Raw genomic sequence first — 16829 nt, 5'->3', positions numbered from 1 at the left:
GCTATCTGCGCCCTGAGCTCCTCCGCATACTTGAAAAAAACATGCAAAAGATGCCGTGTCCAACGTCTAAAAAAGATCTTTCCTGACGAATCAACTTCATGCCGCAAAGAAAATAGGGAGCCTAAAGACCGTGCTTCCTTTGGTATTTGTCCCGTGGGTTCCCGATTGAGGTTTACCTCGCATCGTGTGGTGGCGAAATCCCATTCATACAAGAACGGTCGAATAAACTTCCTATATGTATCCATTATACCTTCATCTTTCATCGCCAAGACAGGGATTGGAAAGGGATCTGCTTCCCCCTGAAGAGATGAATCTATGAGTTTGCGCCGCTCCGCCTCCCACTGCGGAAGATACCGAAGTGCAACCTCCACGCGGTAAATATAAACCCCGTCAAAGAGCTGCTCACCAAGGAATATGCCCATATCGTAAGCTAGAAGCTGTAACATTGTCACCACCTCTCGATGTACATTGCGGTCCGTAAATGCCCAGTGCAACACAAGAGGATCTTCCTCAGGGGACTTTTCCCCTTCATCATGCAGATAACGCAGCTCTTCGGCCAGCTTTTCCTGCAAATGAGGACTGGAAGAGCCGTTTCGCAAATGAAACTTCCCCTCGCCATCCATGACAAGACTGCATGCGGAGCCATATTTGGCCGCCAGAGCGAAAAGTGCACCTTGCTGCTGCGGCGTGATGGGCGGGAGACGTATGTCGCCGCGGAGACTGACGTCACGTACCATCGTGGGGAAAGCTTCCAAGAAATCCGCTGGAAGTTCCGAGGCTCTGTGCTCACTCGCTAACATCAACGGCGGCATTTTCACCTTTGTTATGGTTCTATGAGTTCGTGCAGAGTCGCAGCTCGTCTCTTCCAAACACACCGAGCCTAATTCGGTGCAAACCCTACAATCGCGGTGCAACAGAAACAAATATGCTTGAAAAAAAAAAAAAAAATTGAGAAAACCAGAAAGACAAAAATGGGAAAAAATCCCCCACCCCACCCCCTCGCAGAACAGCAATAGCAACAAAAAACTAATAAAAAAAGTGAGTACAGCCAACTCACTCAGGAGCGCATGAAAATTGGAAGCCGAGCCAATTTGCGTTCATTCTCAAGCTTCAATACAAAGAAGGAGATGCAGATATGTTTCTTTTTTTTTTTTTTTTTTTTTTAACCCTTTCACTGCCCCGTTGTTGCGTTATTTTTATGTAGCTCTACGTCTATTCTTTCCTAAGAAAGTAAAAGTGACATCTGCTCATGAAGTGCCTGCCACCCAGACTTTTCCTTCTCAAGAACAGATACCGCCTCTCGCGACTTGCAAAGCTTTTCCTCCAGAGCCTTTTCTTTTTTTACACACTCGAGTAGTGTTCTTTCGGCCTCTTCCCTCAATGTTTCGTACCGTTGCTGCAACCGGTCGACATCTCTCTCCGCTGCGATGACCTGGCACCGAAGCTCCTCCACCTCCGAGTTCATCTCGCCCGGTGGTGCGGGGCTCGCCGCGCGATGGAAGGACAACCCCATTGCACTCTGGGAAAAGGGTGCAACGTGAACGGGAGCATCTGGCACCCCAACAGCGACACCATCATTCCCGGTGTCATTCGTGTCGTTATCGTCATTGTCTCTGTCGCTTGTAGCCGTAGCAGCACTCGCACTCGTTAGCCACCCCCTGCTAGTGGGGTGGGAGCGTCGGAGTATCGGCACCGACCTCAACAGTGTGTTATCGATAAATTCAGAGTTACCATCCGTGCTTTTGTCTGGGCCCTCCACACGCGGTTCATGCAACGATGCGGAGATTTCATGTGCATTTTCCAATACTGGGGGCGGCGACAGCAAGTCAACTTCCACTGGGGCAACCACTTCCTCCTTCAAACGGCACAAAAGATCACTGTGTTCTTTTTTCACCTCTTGAAGACTCTGACGCAATTTCATCGTCTCCACTTCCCCTGCATTCTTTATTTTCCGCATCCGGTCCCGATTGCCGCGCCTCAGCTCCTCCCACTTGCACCTATATTTAGCTTCATTGCTTTGAAGAGTACTGTCCAATGATGATGCGTGCTGTATTTGTTTTTCTAAACACTCCAGTTGAATGACAAGTCTTTCATCACGCTCTCGTGCCGTCCGAGACATCTTGCGAATGCTCTGATGAATGACCGAAACAGGATGAATTACAACGTGACATGTATGACGAGTACAATATCGATCTGTAGCATCAATGTATCGATGCATACGTTCACAAAAAGAAGCCCACTTTTTAAGGTCAAAATCCTCGTTGCTCCCCACCCCGTCTAAAACCGCCTCCATGTTGGCTAACTGTTGAAGTAGCATGTCGTGCCTTTGCTGCTGCAAGCGCAATTGTGTGTTTTTCTCAACCAGCATACTGTCTAGCATATAAAGTTCTTCTATAGCACGCAGTTCATTCAATGTGGCCACAGTATCTGCACCGATATTGCGTGTGCGGTGCCACACAGATTCCTTTTCTCTTTGTTTCTCATTTAGTTGAGTCTGTAGCTGTTGCAGGAGAGCCTCTTTGCGTTGCCACTCCGCCTCGATGGCTTTCGTGAGACACCCCAGCAAGTTCAACTTTTGTTTAGCTGCCGCAATCACGTCATGATCACTATCAACCTCCATGTGCGTCTTACCTCCTTTTGTTGCCGCGTGCAATAAAAACACCAATCACAAGACGGAGTATTGAACCACGAACGCTGGCGACACCTTCTCCATAGCGTAGGCAGAGCGGACAATATCCATTAAGGCACACGTATGCATGTACGGTGAGAGGGAAGTAAAAAAGAGAAAAGGAATAAGATAAAGAAATACGAAATATTCCCTCATTTCAAGTGTGGATAAAAGGCATAAAACTGAAAAAAAAGGAAAAAGAAAAAGAAAAAAAAAAAAAAAAGAGAAGGTTTTATTTATTTTTTTTTTTTTTATTTTGTGGGTGAGTGAGTGTGTGTAGGGATGATAAATACACGGGTCAAACACCACGCCTATAATTACATACGGAACCATGAGGAGAAAAGAAGAAAAAAAAAAAAAAAAAGAGCAAAGGAAGGAAAACAACACCACCAAAAACAACAAAAAGCCGGGGCACACACACACACACACACACAGTCAAAAAAAAGGGGCAATGGAGATAATAATAAAACATGACGTCACGACGTTGCCGCCCTTCCCGAGTGCCTCTTTCCATCTCATGCTCAGTTTCCTTCTCTCACTCAAGCGGTTCTCTTTTTTTCCACCCGCATTTTTACGGCGTCTTTTTTATGTTGATCGGCAAGTTGTCGTCATTCCCTACCCGTTGAATGACGATTAGCAGGTACTTTGTGTCGGGAGCCACAAGCACCTCGTGCTTCTTTGACCGCACACGGAGGAAGAGAAGGTCGTTATTGTTGTCCAGCTCGACCACGGCCGTTCGGGCCTTCATCGCCAGACTCTGAAATAGCGCACAGTATTGCACCGCGAGAGGCCGTGATTGCTCCTGGAATGTGTGGCGGATCGGAATGCCCTCCGTGTTCACGATGATCAGCCCCTGCACACCGGGATGGTCCGTGATCTGCTTGACAAGCTCCTCAATGTCACCGCCACCAGTCGCCGCCATCTCCGTATCCCTCCCACCACAACTCCTCTCTCGCTCTCTACGCGCGTGTGAATGTCCCTGTTGTTCTTCTACACTAAAAAAGTAAAGAAAAAGAAAAAGACGCAAAAAAAAAAAATAAATAAATAAAAATCCGTCCCACAATTATCTGTTCCTTGACTCCCCCTCCATCGCGGTCTTCCAAAGCATCATAAGACAAAAAGGAAGCATACAGAAATGTATTCGTCGTACCAGAACATATTCGTTTGGTTAGCCAGCCTTCTCGCAAACATTCTTTTCACAAGCTCCGTCCTTCAAATTGCATCATTGCAAGAAGGGAACTGCAACTGTAATGAATCTTACGCCCTCCGCCAAAAAAAAAAAAAGGAAAATTATTAAAAAGAAGAAAAAAAAAAAAAAAAAAAAACACGGCTCATGTCTCATTGGCAATAAGTGCTGGGAGTAGATACCATACACAATGAACCAATATGCACAAAAATACCATTTCTCCCGCCACAATAAGTGTTTCTGTTTTCTGTTTCTGTTTCTTTTTCTTTTTGTTGTTGTTGTTTGATTGTTTTCTTGTTTTCGGCTAATTTATTGGCTCGATAAAGAGTGGGAGCAAGCAGAACTCCACAAGTAGTGTGTTCCCACACATTTCCCCCACCCCTCTCCTCCTTGTATTTCCTTCCTTTATATGCATTGGAAGAGGGTTGTGGCAAAATAAACAAGAGCCACGCATTATGAAAAGCGGTAAACAGTTTTATAATTTGTATTTCCATTTTTGCTTCCTTCTCTTCCTGTGAATGGCATCCAGTACGTCTTGCTGTATTTCCTTTCCCTGCTGTAAGGGAAAAATGCCAATGAGAAACAGTTTCGGCTCATCCACTTGGTATTGCAGAAAACCGTGAAGATGACCTCTTGTTTCTCCCCCCTCCACCCACCCACACCTTCCTTTAAAATTGACGCAAAAACTCTCGATCGCTACCAAGCTTTGTAAGTTCAAAAAACAGTGAAAAAAACACACCATCCAAAACACAAACACCCACATTTGCTGATGCTCCCTTGAAAAACCCTCGCCAGCCCTCTTTCCGAATGAGACTGTCCACGAGGTTATAGACACGTGCAAGCGGCACGCCTTTTGCCTTGCCGTGCCTCTCCACTGGTAGGGCCTGCAGCCGTGTGTGAAGAACGTCAAGTGGATTAAAAACTACCGTCGTCATGGAACTAGCAAGCATGCCTGCCGCGGCGTTCAATGCGGGGTTGTCTGTAGGAGACAACAGCCAGTTTTGTCGCCAAAATGGTCGAAGAGAATCTTTAGCATCCCTTTCGCGTTCCCAGCGCGACAAGGTTGGTTCAAATAACGTGTATAGAACGACCTTCGTCTTGCTATACAAAGCCCACCACACCGCATTCTCGGGAAGTGCTGCGATACCCGGCAAAAGCCCAGCGTAGAACCCACGAATTGCATTTTTTCCCCTACGAAGGAAGGACTCATTTGTTTTCCGATACAAACCGCTGACTTCCCGCCCCGTTGCCCACGCAGAACAATAAGTATATCCAGAAGCCATGCCATAACCAGCCGTTAACTGCCTATTGCACACGACAGAAATTGGTGTGGTAATAAGAAGGGAGATCAAACCACCCGCCAAGCCACCCGCGGCCGCAGCGTGACTGCTCGCGTTGAAATCAAGTCCCTGCGAGGAAGAAGCCCCTTGCAGAGCCGAAGGTTTGCTCTCCAGTTGTTCCCGCACCAATTCAAGTGTGTGAAGGTAAGCTACCTCGCCGAGAAGATTCCCAATCAATGCAACACCAAATCCCCGATAAATGGCCCTCACCCCTTTTGTAGGATTGAGAGGACTTGTCTTGACCTCGCCCCGGTATGCCTGAGACAATATTTGCATCACCGGTGGAGGCCTACTCTCTGGCATCATGCGTTTGCGAGATATGGCAAGGTTCAGCGGATGTAACAGCAGCGTCCGCAGTCCAGAGCTCAAGCCAAGGAGCACAAACCAAGTGGGTGTATGAAGATCCGAGAGGCTACGATTCACGGCGTTGGTGGACAAAGACTCTGACGGCAAGGGCGCAGCGTCGCCACAATTTTGCAAAACGCCGCGTACATTTTCGCACGTTGTCATCATTATTCCTAACGTTGCACTAAATTGCAACAATAACAACAAAAAGAAGAATCAATCATTTTATAAAAGAAAAAAAAAAAAAGAATCCAAAGTAATAATAATTATTATTATTCTGTTAAAACCGGAATCACAGGCATCTTGGATTTGTCCTGTTCCCTCGCTCATCATTTTTCTTTAGATCCCTCTCCACTTTTTTATTTTTATTATTTTTCAAGTTCCCGTTGATAATCAAACCCCAGATACATAAAGGCCAATATACACATGCATACATTTGTGAAAACCCACAAATAGTCTCTTATCCAACGTACACACTCATGCGATACATGTTTCTTTTTATCGTTGGGATAAAAAAGAAAAAGAAGAAGAAGGAAAAAAGAAAAAAGAAAAAAAAGTTCCACGCTGACTCTCACGCACCAGTGAGTTTATATCTAAACCTCCATCACTTCATTATTCAGCACTCGGTCGCGTTCAATAATGAAAGGCTCCTTCTTACTGTTGCGTATCACCACCTCACCCTTCACCACTGTGCCACTCTGGAACTCCACTGGACCCTGAATGATGAGTTTAGTGCATTGTCGTAGCGATGGCACACCATCCTTCACCAGCGCATCCAGACCAGTGATAATCTTATAGTGTTGGTTATCAAGTTCAATCGTCGGTGGCTTTCCGGCCCGCTCCTCACAGAGAACAAGACGCTGATCTTCCGTCACGACATACGCATCGGATCGTAGCGCAAGTAAATCCGAGCACGTCTTTACAGGGGCAAAACGCTCTCGTGGAACTACCACTGCTGCAGAGCGCCTAAAGAGCCCAATGGCCGCGCCCATTGCCGTCTCCAGTTGATACACCTTTGTTGAGGTGCCATCTACCGGGTTCACTGTTTTTGCGTTTCGAATCACAGGCAGTGGCAGTGCCCCGCTGTGGCTGTCCATCGTCTTCTTGAGGGCCGCAAGATCCACCCACAAATTGTTCGTGTTAAAAAAACGATGCCTCTCAACGTCCTGAAAACTCGCCTCATCTTCCTTTGGGCACTGCGCCGACTCACGAAGTATAAACCGACGCTCGGGCGCTGTGTCATCGTCAAAACAAGCAGTTTGATAGGCAATATGACCACCCTTTTTATCAGATTCAGTCCGCCTGCAAACCTCCATAAGGAACTCCAACTGGTTTAATTTCATATATGCGAGAAGACGGGCATCCAGCGTTGCCCCCAAGTTGTCACCGTTTGATACAAACATATATTTATACCCACTGCGAAGCAGATCATCCAGCTTACCGCTACCATAGAGTGCCGTGTAAAGGTCCCCATGTCCCGGAGGCGCCCACTCGCACGAGGCATCTGCCTCATACGTAACGGGAAGAAGAGTGTCCTGGCAAATTTTTGGTACACGGTTCTGAATCAACTCCACCTCCTTGTCAAAGGTGTCAAATAACCATGAGTATTTTTTTATATGGGCTTTCGTCTCAGAAGAGGTGGCAAAGGAGTCCATCAGCATAAAACGTAGATGGTCACTGTACGTCTTGCGAAGATGTTCCAGTTGCAGCACAGTAAAATCAATGAACGTTTTGCCATCCTTGACGGGAAGAAGAGTTTTTGCCGTCTGTAGTCCCATGCCCGTGCCAAGACCGCCATTGAGTTTCAGTACCACCAGGTGCTCCAGTAGAGAAGGGTCCGCCGGCACGGTGAGGTCTTCAAGTGAGTCGAGAGACTCTACGGGAGATATGCTGCTCTCGGGAATGTTGCCTGTTTCTCCTTTGCTGATGAAGGCGTGCTGCTTCAAAAATGTGCGAATGCACGCCTCGTTCACCCCTGCCGCCTCCATCTTTGCCCTGCAGGCAGAAGCAGCCTCTGAGATCGCCGCAGTCACAGACGACATCAATGTAAACAAACGCTTTACACGCAAACAACAACAACAAAATAATAATAATAATAGTAATTAAAGTAAAACCTCTTCTGACGCTTTTCCTTGGCAATAAACGGGCAAAAGGAAAAAGAAAAGAGAAAACGGGACACACAAAAATGGCAGTTTTTGCCTCAACCAAAGCTTACATTTGCTCTCCAATCGTTTTCTTGTGTCATTCCATTTTTCTTTTTGTTTTAATTTCACAACTTTTATTCGGCATTTTCGTCTCTGCTGGAGGACGCGTCCTGTCTTCCCTCTCCCCCCCCAACAGCGGCTACTCCTCCAAGAGGGAGAAAAAAACAGAAGCATGTGGCGGCGCGCGGACACTGCTGCTAGGTGGTCAAATGCGCAAACATACTCTGCAGTTCGTCCTCGTCAAACTCATCCACATCCTCCTCCACGTCTTCCCACTCGTCGGCGTCATATTTCATGTCGTATTCCTTCTTACCGCCGTTTTTCTTCACAGCCTCTTCAATGGAAAGAAGTTCCGACTGATGCTTCGACTTCTGTTCCTCCTTTAGTTGGCGGATGTACTTCCCAAGCTCCCGCCGCTCCATCTTCGCGTTCTCACCCTTACGTATCCGCAGTCGACGTGCTTCCAACTCCCTTGTATGCTCTTTTAATACCATGCGCTCAGCGGCCTGCCGTTTTAGCAATTGGCTGCGCTCTTTTCGCAATGCATCGAGTGCTAAAAGCCGCTGTTTCCCCGACGACAACCGACTACCGGATTTTTTAAGTCGCAAGTTTGTGTTCCTCTTCACGCTACCAGTTGTGGCGGCTGAAGCAGAACCATTTTGTGACGTCGGGACCCTCTTGGAGATTTTAAGTTTCTTCTTGCGAAGCACCCGCGAATTTCCACCAATGCGGCGCCTCCCCATCTTTCGCTTACGTGCTGGCTAACACGCTCTTCTCCCCTTTCTCACTTCCAACCAGAACAAAAAAGAGTGCGTGGGTGATAGAAGAAGGGAGAAAAGGGAAGTGGTTTGCCTACGCGTGCACAGTACTCAAGGACACATGGAAAGGTCTTTATTCATTCTTATCGCAACAAAAAGCCAATGTGTTCGTCAAATGACAGGGTGAGACACATCTGCACAGAAGGAGAAAACAAGAACAACAAAAAAGGAAATTCAGATGTGTAATTTACATAGTTATTTCATATAGGGAAAAAGAGAAATGCGTCTTTGCAGATGTGCAGCAGCCTTTCTCTCCGGTTTTTCCTTTTTTTTTTTTTTTTCTCCTTTCCTCACCTCCAAATAAAATAAAACAAATAAATAATTAATTGGGTCAACTCGCTCCAGACATTTCGAGTAAATTTCGCCTCGCCTTCCTCGTGTTTAGTCCCTGTTCTGCCTGCAACCTGAAATTCAGTTGCTCCCCTCCCGGGTTCGGTTGCACAGGCCTCAGGGAATCATCAACGCCGGTAAACCCCGAGACTGGAACAAATGAAGAAGGCCCGCGGTAACGTCCTCGAACGTAATCGCCGCCACACTCTCTGCGCGTGACAAGATTTTTCTCAGAAGCAACGGGATGGAGTGGGACTGTACCTAAATTGCTGCGCTCTGTTCTTGAAGATCTTAGAAGTGGAATCGGCACCCCTCGTGGTACAGCGTTGTTGGTGCAATAATTCAACGCTTCCAGGCCTGTTTTTGTCTTCTTGGGGTCTCCACAGCCACTGTCGTTCTCCATGTTGGTAAACACAGCCGCCTTCTGCAACGGCAACGCAACATTCTCCTCGTCACCGGAAGAGGTGGGGCGCTGCAGGGAATGAATAGAAGAATGAAAGTAAAATTCCCTCGTTGTGCTGCCGCCCTTCACTTCGTTGCTCCTAGTAGTTTGGGTCAAGGAATTGGCGAGAGACGGAAGTAGACCTGAAGGACACGCGGAGTTACCGCGAATCGCTGGTGACGCGTGCGAAATCGTGGTGTCTCGTGAAGCACCGCTAGAACTACCCACGAACGTATCATGAGACGACACTCCATCATTCAAATGACCAATAAATGAAGCCACATTTGCTGAACTGGTAGATGAGATGGCCGGTGTTTCTGAAATGACTACAGGGCCAAATTGTTTTTGTGGCCGTCGCTGAGTCCGTTCATCAGAGGTCTGCAAAGGGATGCAGGACATCGTGGGATTGTCGTGCACCTTCCGAGGGGGTGGAGACGGCGGCCGAGGTACTGGAGATAAGAAAGAAGAAGATCCCAACTGAAATTGAGGCATTGATGCTCCGACAGTGGGAGTTCGACTCCCTGGCCTGACAGATACAGGACGCGCCACCAATGGACGTATATTATTACCCTGTCCATCCACCGGCGCCGTCGTGGGCGCAGGAGCAGCCGCTGCCAATGGGGATCCCGCAAAGACACCTTTCCCATTCTCTTCCTTTTTCTCTTTCATCGTCCGCAGACGCTCTTGCAACCGCCGCCGCCTCTCTTCCGCCGCCAGGTTAAGAATAGGACGATCTAAAAATCGGAGCGGCGTCGCCTGGTACTCTTCAATAATTTTCAGTCTCTCATCATATTCCTCACGAAAGAGTTGCTCTGCTCGACGCACCGCCCAGGTCTCTCCCATCGATGAAAGAAGGGGAACATACAGCAGCGGAGCGACATGCGTGGCTTGAAGAGTGACGGCAAAACGTTGTATTTCTCTCATCTGTTCCTTGTGCCGGCTCTGCAGCTCCGATTCCAGTGCCTTGCGCTCAGCGGCCTCTGTACGCACAAGAAGCTCAATAAAAGCGTCTATTAAGTTATTCACGGATGCCCCTAACTCACCAAATGGCGGCCTCGCTAGAGGAACCGCTTGATATGAATCCGCATTCACTTCACCTTTTGAAAGAACCTCTCTTCCAGGAGCTGCGTCAATTGAGCGCCATGAGTGAATGTTGTCGTTCCCTGCGGAGTCACACATCTGAAAAATGGGGGATTTCGTGGCTGTTATTTCACCACATTCACCAAAGCGACTCGGTTTTAATCCTCTTCGCGCCAGTGGGCACGGCGGCAAATTTGGGCCAAAGAGTTCTTGCAAAAACTGACGCGCGCCCTCTTCAGTGTGCAACACTGATGTGCATGAATGCGTATCGATTCCATGTGCAGGGAACTGTCTATCCCCGCTGTTGTGTTTCTCAAGACTATGTTTGAAATCAACGCCATCTGTAAAAGGTGTATCCAATTGCTTCTCCTTCAGCGAGCTCGCACGCCCACTCGGCGGCTCTGAGAAAGATAAGACACCAAATTGTTGCGCTCTCGCCATATGCAAAGAAAGAGGAGAATATGGGCAGTGTCCGGTGCAGCGGATGGCTTCCTCCAAAAATATGGCTCTCGTCACCAAGGGTGTGAAAGCCACGGGTGCCGTCGTCTGCATTACCTGAAAAATATGAAGCAGATCACCACGTTCACTGTAGATGATGTGCAGTGAATCAATAGCACAGCGTTCCTCACACACCCGCCGCTCGTCGCGTTGAATTGCAAGAAATGCCATATGCCGCCTTGCCACTCGTCGATTTATACAGTTACGCATTGTACTAAGTGCCCGGTTATACCTCATTTTTTGGTACATGAAATGGACAAAGTGTCGCTCCTTCTGCGATCTAAAAACGCGTTGCAAGAGAAGTACGGCCTTTTCCTTCGCCGCACAAATGCGTTTGATTTTCAGGCGCATTAATGAAATGATGAGTCTAGAGACGCTTTCCAAAAGCAACCGCCTACGCTGACGGTGCTTGCGCCATGCGGTTTGTATCACAAAGGCCGCCCGTGGTTTCTCCACCGTTTCCCACACGACCCTCCTGCGGTACTGAGCGATTATGCGTCGCATGGCGGCAACAAATAAACCACAAAAAAACGTCGCGCATAAAGCAGATAGGATCCGCTTCTGCAAAAAGCCACTTATGGAGGCTGACGAAGATGATGCCACGCGGTGCCTCCCTTGCTCTGTGGAATAATTCGACCCCGACGCCCATGTCAGCGCTGCTATGCGCCTTCCACCGCTCAAACTCGCCTTGCCTGCAGGGGCTCCGCTGAATCCCTTACTGACACTCTTCTTGTCCGATGAAGACGCTGCTTTCCATGCTTCCGAATGGCTCCCAGGCAAATTGGGAGCAGCACCTGTCTTCGCCGTCCCCTTTGCCTTCCGACTGCGAAGACTCCGCTTCATCCTTCTACGACAAACCCAACACCACGGGAAAAAGCCCACCTGCTCGCAAAACGCAAAATAATAATCATAATAATAATAACAAAAGAACAACAACAATTAACAAAAGCAACAAAAGCAGTACATAGTAAAAAAAAACAACAAAATCCACCAAGATGCACAACAACAGGAAACGCAAAAATAAGAGCAATTTAGCAGGAATCAAAAAAAGCAATCCCAAAAGGGAAAGGATCCCCCTCCCTCATATCCGTCAAATTGACAGTATGCGCACACATATATATATATATACATGAACGGAACTTACACCTGGGCTGCTTGCCGGATCCTGAACCCATACATGCATGCATATATATATATATATATTAAAAAGCAAAGAAAGGTAAATGAAGAGAGAGTGGGTTCGCCACACCCTAGATGATTATCTCATAAATACAATATATTCACGGATCGCCACTGCCATGACATCGTGCACTCTTTACGGATTAGAGATATATGTATTACTTAAGAGGTGGCTGGTTCAGAAGTCCTACAGCCAAAAGGCCCCGCCGCAAGGGTGGAAATCAAAAGAATTTAAGTGAGATGGAACAAAATAAATAAAATAAAATTCTTCTTACCGTTATCGGTTTCCTTGACTCCTTCCATTGCGGTCAACCAAATTTTCATTTAGATAAAACAAATCGTACATTAACATCCTCTTTTTATCAGGGTATATATATATATATATATGTATGTCTTTTTTAAAAAATGGAGAAACAGTTAATAAAATGCCTACTAGGTTAAGTCCATGGCATTCCATTGGGGAAAAAAAGAACCCCAATAAAAGTCCACATCACAAATATGCGGAACATGACAATTGTACTACCTCCCCATGGATCCCACACAATCTGTCGAGCCCAAATCCAGTACAGCGCGGGTGAAGACATAATGAAACGATTCACCACGTTCACATGCACCATAGTAACCCCAATACAAATTAGGATAACAAGGTACACCATGTTGGAAGATTGAACTAAGGCCTCTATTATACGACAAAAGAAGGAAAAATAAAAGCATAGGCTTTTCTGTAAACCGTTCGTTTTTTTTCTACTGACACCACCGCATCCGTTACTTTCTTTTGATGCTGTTGAGGTCGCCCCTTCAAATGCCGGAATGACATAAAAAAGCCAAAACCCCCGAACTGTGAAAAATACAATGGGGGCGGAAATAAAGACATTCGGAATATTTTTCAACCGGTAGGAAGTAAGGAACCCCACATTCCAGTAGCGTTTTTGTATCCATCCGTAAAAGGAGAAAAAGCGACCACCAATTGTCATCCGTGACGTGGGATCCCACTGCGGCACAAACCGACCAAAACAGAAGTACGTCATGGAAAGATAGGGTACACAAATGACCATCAATTCCAAAACAACTACCGCACACCGCAGAAAGCTTGGCCACCGCGAAAGTGCCTTGGTGTCCCCATGGTACTGGCGGTAACGCCTCCTGTACGTGTTGAATAAGAAAATCTGCAAAAAAATGGGGTACAACAAGAATCCCGCATACAGAAAGGCATTGGAGCGGGCCCATCCCGCCAAAGTAAAACACAACACGGCGCCAGCCTCAGCAGCAATCGTTACAATCCTGCTTCCTGCCTTTGGTGAAAAAAGAAGCAAATACAATCCCACAAACGTCAAGAATGAAAATACACTTTCTGTGTACACAACCACGGTAAACACGACTGTGGGACTCATCATCCACATCAAAAGCACCGCACCCACCTCCCGCCTTAGCGTCTTCTTGACATCTTTACCCGAGTCGTTTTCCTTTTGACTATAATGCCGCGGGGTTGGTGGTGGTGGTAACTCATCCAGCCCATGTTCCACCAACCGCCGCCATTCTACCGGTCACTGTCGAACGTAGAAGAGTCAGCACCGTAATACGTCGCAGAAAAATAGCAGAGGCTCCACCCAGCGCAACGTTCAGCAAAGCCACCTGGAAGGAAATAGGAAAAACGGCCAGTGGTGTTGACAAACAAAAGTGTTAAGCCACGAAATAATACGCACAAGGATGGGAAGAAGAGGAAAAAATGCACAAGTGTTTTCATGAGAATACCCATATTTTGCTATATGAAAGTAGTGAACGCCGTCCCAATTACGAGGAAAGTCCAGAAACCCCCACTGACCACTCGTATCGTTTTGCAGCATCCCAGACGTGTCAAAAAGAAGCTCCGTGCCAAGCAACTTCGGGAGCACCGCGTATGAGACGAGCATCGCTAGAAGCACAAGCATACGGGTCCCACAGACAAGAAAAAATAGGGTGGTCCCCGAAGAAGAGGCAAGTCGAAGTAAAACATCCCGCCGTTGAGTTTGCAACTTCATCCTTTCCATCGTCTTTTCTAACAAAACTAAAATTTTTGATATTAAATCTGATTTATGTTTAAAGTCCAAAAATTAGTCCAAAAAGAAAAAAAACAGCAACAACACAAAGACACATGACGGAAATAAACCCCAACAATTTGGATTGTAAAGCCATAATTTAGATAAATAAACCCTAACGAAATTTGTATTCGAAAAGCAATCCCCACAGTGCACAGAATGAGACAAACACGGACAGGCAGACACGTGCATGCGCACCTCATTTGTTTCCGTCCTCGGCGCGTCAATCGCTAACAGTGCGGTACACAACTGCTGTATAAACTGGCAAGTTTTTTATTTTTCAGCTCAAAGGCTGTTTCACCACATTTCGTAAGGTCAATTGCCTCTTTGGCCTTCACCAAAAGTCCTCATCTCCGTCATGTTGTACGCGAAGAGGTGTTACTCACCTCGCCGCTTGTATTCCAGGGTTAGTCGTATCTGTGGAGTGAGAATAACTGTGCCCCCAAAGCAATGCGTAGGGTGTATACCACACACCAATCAGCTCAACCACCGAGGGAACTGGGGGCAGGAACTGTAGCCACATGAGCCCATTTCCATGAGCGCCAATAAAAAGTACGGTCATTGTGGCAATGCGCAGCTGTTCTCGAGCGAGAATCGTTTCAAAGGCCACAATTTGTGACTCAAAGCCCATACTTTGCATAAGTTGAAATATATCCGGTATGTTCGACAAACTAGGTGTGCGTCCACTTCGGTCAATCAATGTAGCGCGGTATTTGTTTCCGCAGGGGCCTGGCTAAACAGGTAAAACCCCCATCATCTCCAATACACCGAAACTATGGTTCCTTGCCTCTACACCAATCATACTCTTGATGTAACGTTTGTCAATGACCCCGTGTTGGTAGCACGCAGTTTGCAGAATTTGACCGGATTTTAGCGGATGAATCTTCTCCGGGCGGTTGGTCAAGATTCAGTAAAACGGCCAGCAGTGATTCCCTGCAAAGGGAAATCGATGATCCTTAGCATATTTCGTGTTTCTCGGATTCTCAAAGTTTCGCGGGTCACCAAGTTTAACGTTACAATAGCCACCGTCCTTCCGTATTCCTCTCGCTATTCGAATATACACGTCAGCATAATCTTATCCGAAATCTTTCTTGGCGTGAAAAGCCGGAAGAAGTGAAAGTGTCATGTGGAAAAGATCCTGACACCAAAACTGCAGGATCCATCCCTTCGTGACGGTGTTAAGCGGAGCAGGGAGAGGCCGCCACGTGTCGTTCGGAAGTGGATTTGACCAATAATGGATGTATATCAATGGGCTGTGGCGTGAAAACTCATTACACGCACGCAGGCCTCGTTTAAATTTACCTGTTCCATGAACCTGGTCATGAAAAAAAAAAAACAGTGTCCCACGATCGACACAGAAATTGTGAACTTCGTAGTGGCGGTAGCTAAGTTTTTTGATTTTCGTTATGAAGAGTCCGCCATCGGCCCTGCTGTTTGCAAATGTGGTGCTCTGCAGAGTGGCGAAATTGTTGTGCAGAATGATCTCGATAGGCGCATCTTTTTTCAAAGGGCGCATTCGATGGGATCTCGGACCGTAAGGCACCGTTAGTGGAGGTACGCGGAAAGTCATGTTGAACCGCGGGCTGCACAGACGATAAAACGAACAAAGAAGTAGAGGTCATGGTGAATGCCCCGCGGGAATTCTCATTCCCGTTGTTCCCATCACTCTCAAAGCCACCACCCAGCAGCAGGCTAAATGCTAAGGCCACAGAAAATATGCAACAGAGGATACAGCGTATCAACTTCTTTGGGCGAGCCACACCCAATCCATGCACCTGAGTGCGCCGCGACCGCTCCCTTGGTCTTTCAAAATTCGTTGAAGAGAAGGAAAAAAAAAAAAAAAAGTGAATAATAATCGCAAAGCAAGAAGTACTGCAATTTAATTTGCAAATATCAATCACACCCAAAAAGTATTTTAAAAAATATAAAGGTGGCAAAAAAAAAAAAAAAAAAGAATATCCAACAAGCTGGAGAAAAGCGAGGAATCTCATGCGTGCGTGCGGTAATGCACATATTCCATAAACCACTGTGCCTTTGGGCTGCCGCAGGAGGGACAACAGTGCGGGTCTTCCATGAGAGCCTTGCGTTGTTTTCCAACGCTGTATTTTCGCTTCCGAAGTTGAGGGCAATGTGCCAATTCTTTTGCCACAGAAACCTTCCTTCGCTCAGCCTCATACTGCATCCAACTGTGTCCCACTTCGTCACGAAGAAGTGTTCGAGGACGCGCGGAATAAACGTGAAAGCAACGAAGGCATCGAAAAAGTGTTTTTTCACCACTCTGCACAATTCGGTTCCTAGTGATGCTTTGCTGGAGAAGAATGCTCCGCACCACCACATCACGGGCGCTTGAATGTCGCGAGAGGCATTTCGATAGTTTCAGAGCTGCTACGGGAGAGAGCTCAATATCGACAAATGGACTCACCTCCTGGTTCGATGGGGGACGACCATGTGACAGCTGAAAAGCACGCCGTTCCTCTCTAAGCCACTCCCGATCCTTCTGCATGCGAATACAGCGGCATTTGGCGTCGGCAAACATTGTTCGAAGTGCCCTTTCTTGTGCCTTTAATGTGTCCAGAGAGGGTAATTGTGATCCGTCCCTCACCCCACGTGAATGTACTGAAACTGAGGAGATGTGCCCTGGCGATAAGTCAACAGCCATCAAAG

The 16829-nt window shown here is 47.1% G+C and overlaps 8 protein-coding genes and 1 pseudogene across 8 annotated transcripts, besides 20 other annotated features; all 9 read right to left on the bottom strand.

Annotated features, from left to right (window-relative positions):
- Positions 1-812, bottom strand: Tc00.1047053506359.99 (uncharacterized protein; the record flags this gene model as incomplete). Its single annotated transcript, XM_803611.1, has 1 exon — positions 1-812. A coding segment is annotated over one exon (812 nt), but the record flags the coding sequence as incomplete, so codon positions are not given.
- Positions 1-1985: a sequence feature (heterozygous, Esmeraldo-like haplotype).
- Positions 1139-1164: a microsatellite.
- Positions 1223-2620, bottom strand: Tc00.1047053506359.90 (hypothetical protein, conserved; the record flags this gene model as incomplete). The annotated part of the gene is made up of 1 exon (XM_803610.1): positions 1223-2620. The coding sequence occupies one exon, from the start codon at positions 2618-2620 to the stop codon at positions 1223-1225; it is 1398 nt and encodes a 465-aa protein (XP_808703.1).
- Positions 1986-2317: a sequence feature (areas merged during assembly that could not be assigned to a particular haplotype. This can correspond to areas where the two haplotypes were merged or to regions with more than two copies in the genome that were merged during assembly.).
- Positions 2318-16829: a sequence feature (heterozygous, Esmeraldo-like haplotype).
- Positions 2854-2896: a microsatellite.
- Positions 2899-2926: a sequence feature (AT_rich).
- Positions 3008-3032: a microsatellite.
- Positions 3081-3102: a microsatellite.
- Tc00.1047053506359.80 (dynein light chain, putative) lies at positions 3240-3590 on the bottom strand (the record flags this gene model as incomplete). Its single annotated transcript, XM_803609.1, has 1 exon — positions 3240-3590. One exon carries the CDS (start codon positions 3588-3590, stop codon positions 3240-3242), a length of 351 nt encoding a protein of 116 aa, XP_808702.1.
- Positions 3666-3719: a sequence feature (T-rich).
- Positions 3702-3875: a mobile genetic element.
- Positions 3940-3993: a microsatellite.
- Positions 4090-4157: a sequence feature (A-rich).
- Tc00.1047053506359.70 (hypothetical protein, conserved) lies at positions 4523-5707 on the bottom strand (the record flags this gene model as incomplete). Its single annotated transcript, XM_803608.1, has 1 exon — positions 4523-5707. One exon carries the CDS (start codon positions 5705-5707, stop codon positions 4523-4525), a length of 1185 nt encoding a protein of 394 aa, XP_808701.1.
- Positions 5895-5915: a sequence feature (AT_rich).
- Positions 6052-6096: a sequence feature (CT-rich).
- On the bottom strand, positions 6133-7581 carry Tc00.1047053506359.60 (UTP-glucose-1-phosphate uridylyltransferase 2, putative; the record flags this gene model as incomplete). Its single annotated transcript, XM_803607.1, has 1 exon — positions 6133-7581. The coding sequence occupies one exon, from the start codon at positions 7579-7581 to the stop codon at positions 6133-6135; it is 1449 nt and encodes a 482-aa protein (XP_808700.1).
- Positions 7608-7650: a microsatellite.
- Tc00.1047053506359.50 (hypothetical protein, conserved) lies at positions 7941-8486 on the bottom strand (the record flags this gene model as incomplete). The annotated part of the gene is made up of 1 exon (XM_803606.1): positions 7941-8486. One exon carries the CDS (start codon positions 8484-8486, stop codon positions 7941-7943), a length of 546 nt encoding a protein of 181 aa, XP_808699.1.
- Positions 8860-8889: a sequence feature (AT_rich).
- Tc00.1047053506359.40 (hypothetical protein, conserved) lies at positions 8893-11754 on the bottom strand (the record flags this gene model as incomplete). Its single annotated transcript, XM_803605.1, has 1 exon — positions 8893-11754. The coding sequence occupies one exon, from the start codon at positions 11752-11754 to the stop codon at positions 8893-8895; it is 2862 nt and encodes a 953-aa protein (XP_808698.1).
- Positions 11811-11836: a microsatellite.
- Positions 12097-12120: a sequence feature (AT_rich).
- Positions 12240-12380: a mobile genetic element.
- Positions 12459-12481: a microsatellite.
- Tc00.1047053506359.30 lies at positions 12528-14117 on the bottom strand (annotated as a pseudogene).
- Tc00.1047053506359.10 (hypothetical protein, conserved) lies at positions 16153-16829 on the bottom strand (the record flags this gene model as incomplete). Its single annotated transcript, XM_803604.1, has 1 exon — positions 16153-16829. A coding segment is annotated over one exon (677 nt), but the record flags the coding sequence as incomplete, so codon positions are not given.

The sequence above is a fragment of the Trypanosoma cruzi genome, genomic scaffold (assembly GCF_000209065.1).
Source record: "Trypanosoma cruzi strain CL Brener 1047053516469 genomic scaffold, whole genome shotgun sequence".
In the NCBI taxonomy this organism is placed as follows: Eukaryota; Euglenozoa; class Kinetoplastea; order Trypanosomatida; family Trypanosomatidae; genus Trypanosoma; species Trypanosoma cruzi.
Note: the sequence above shows the minus strand (reverse complement) of the source record. Positions and strands in the feature narration are given on the sequence as shown.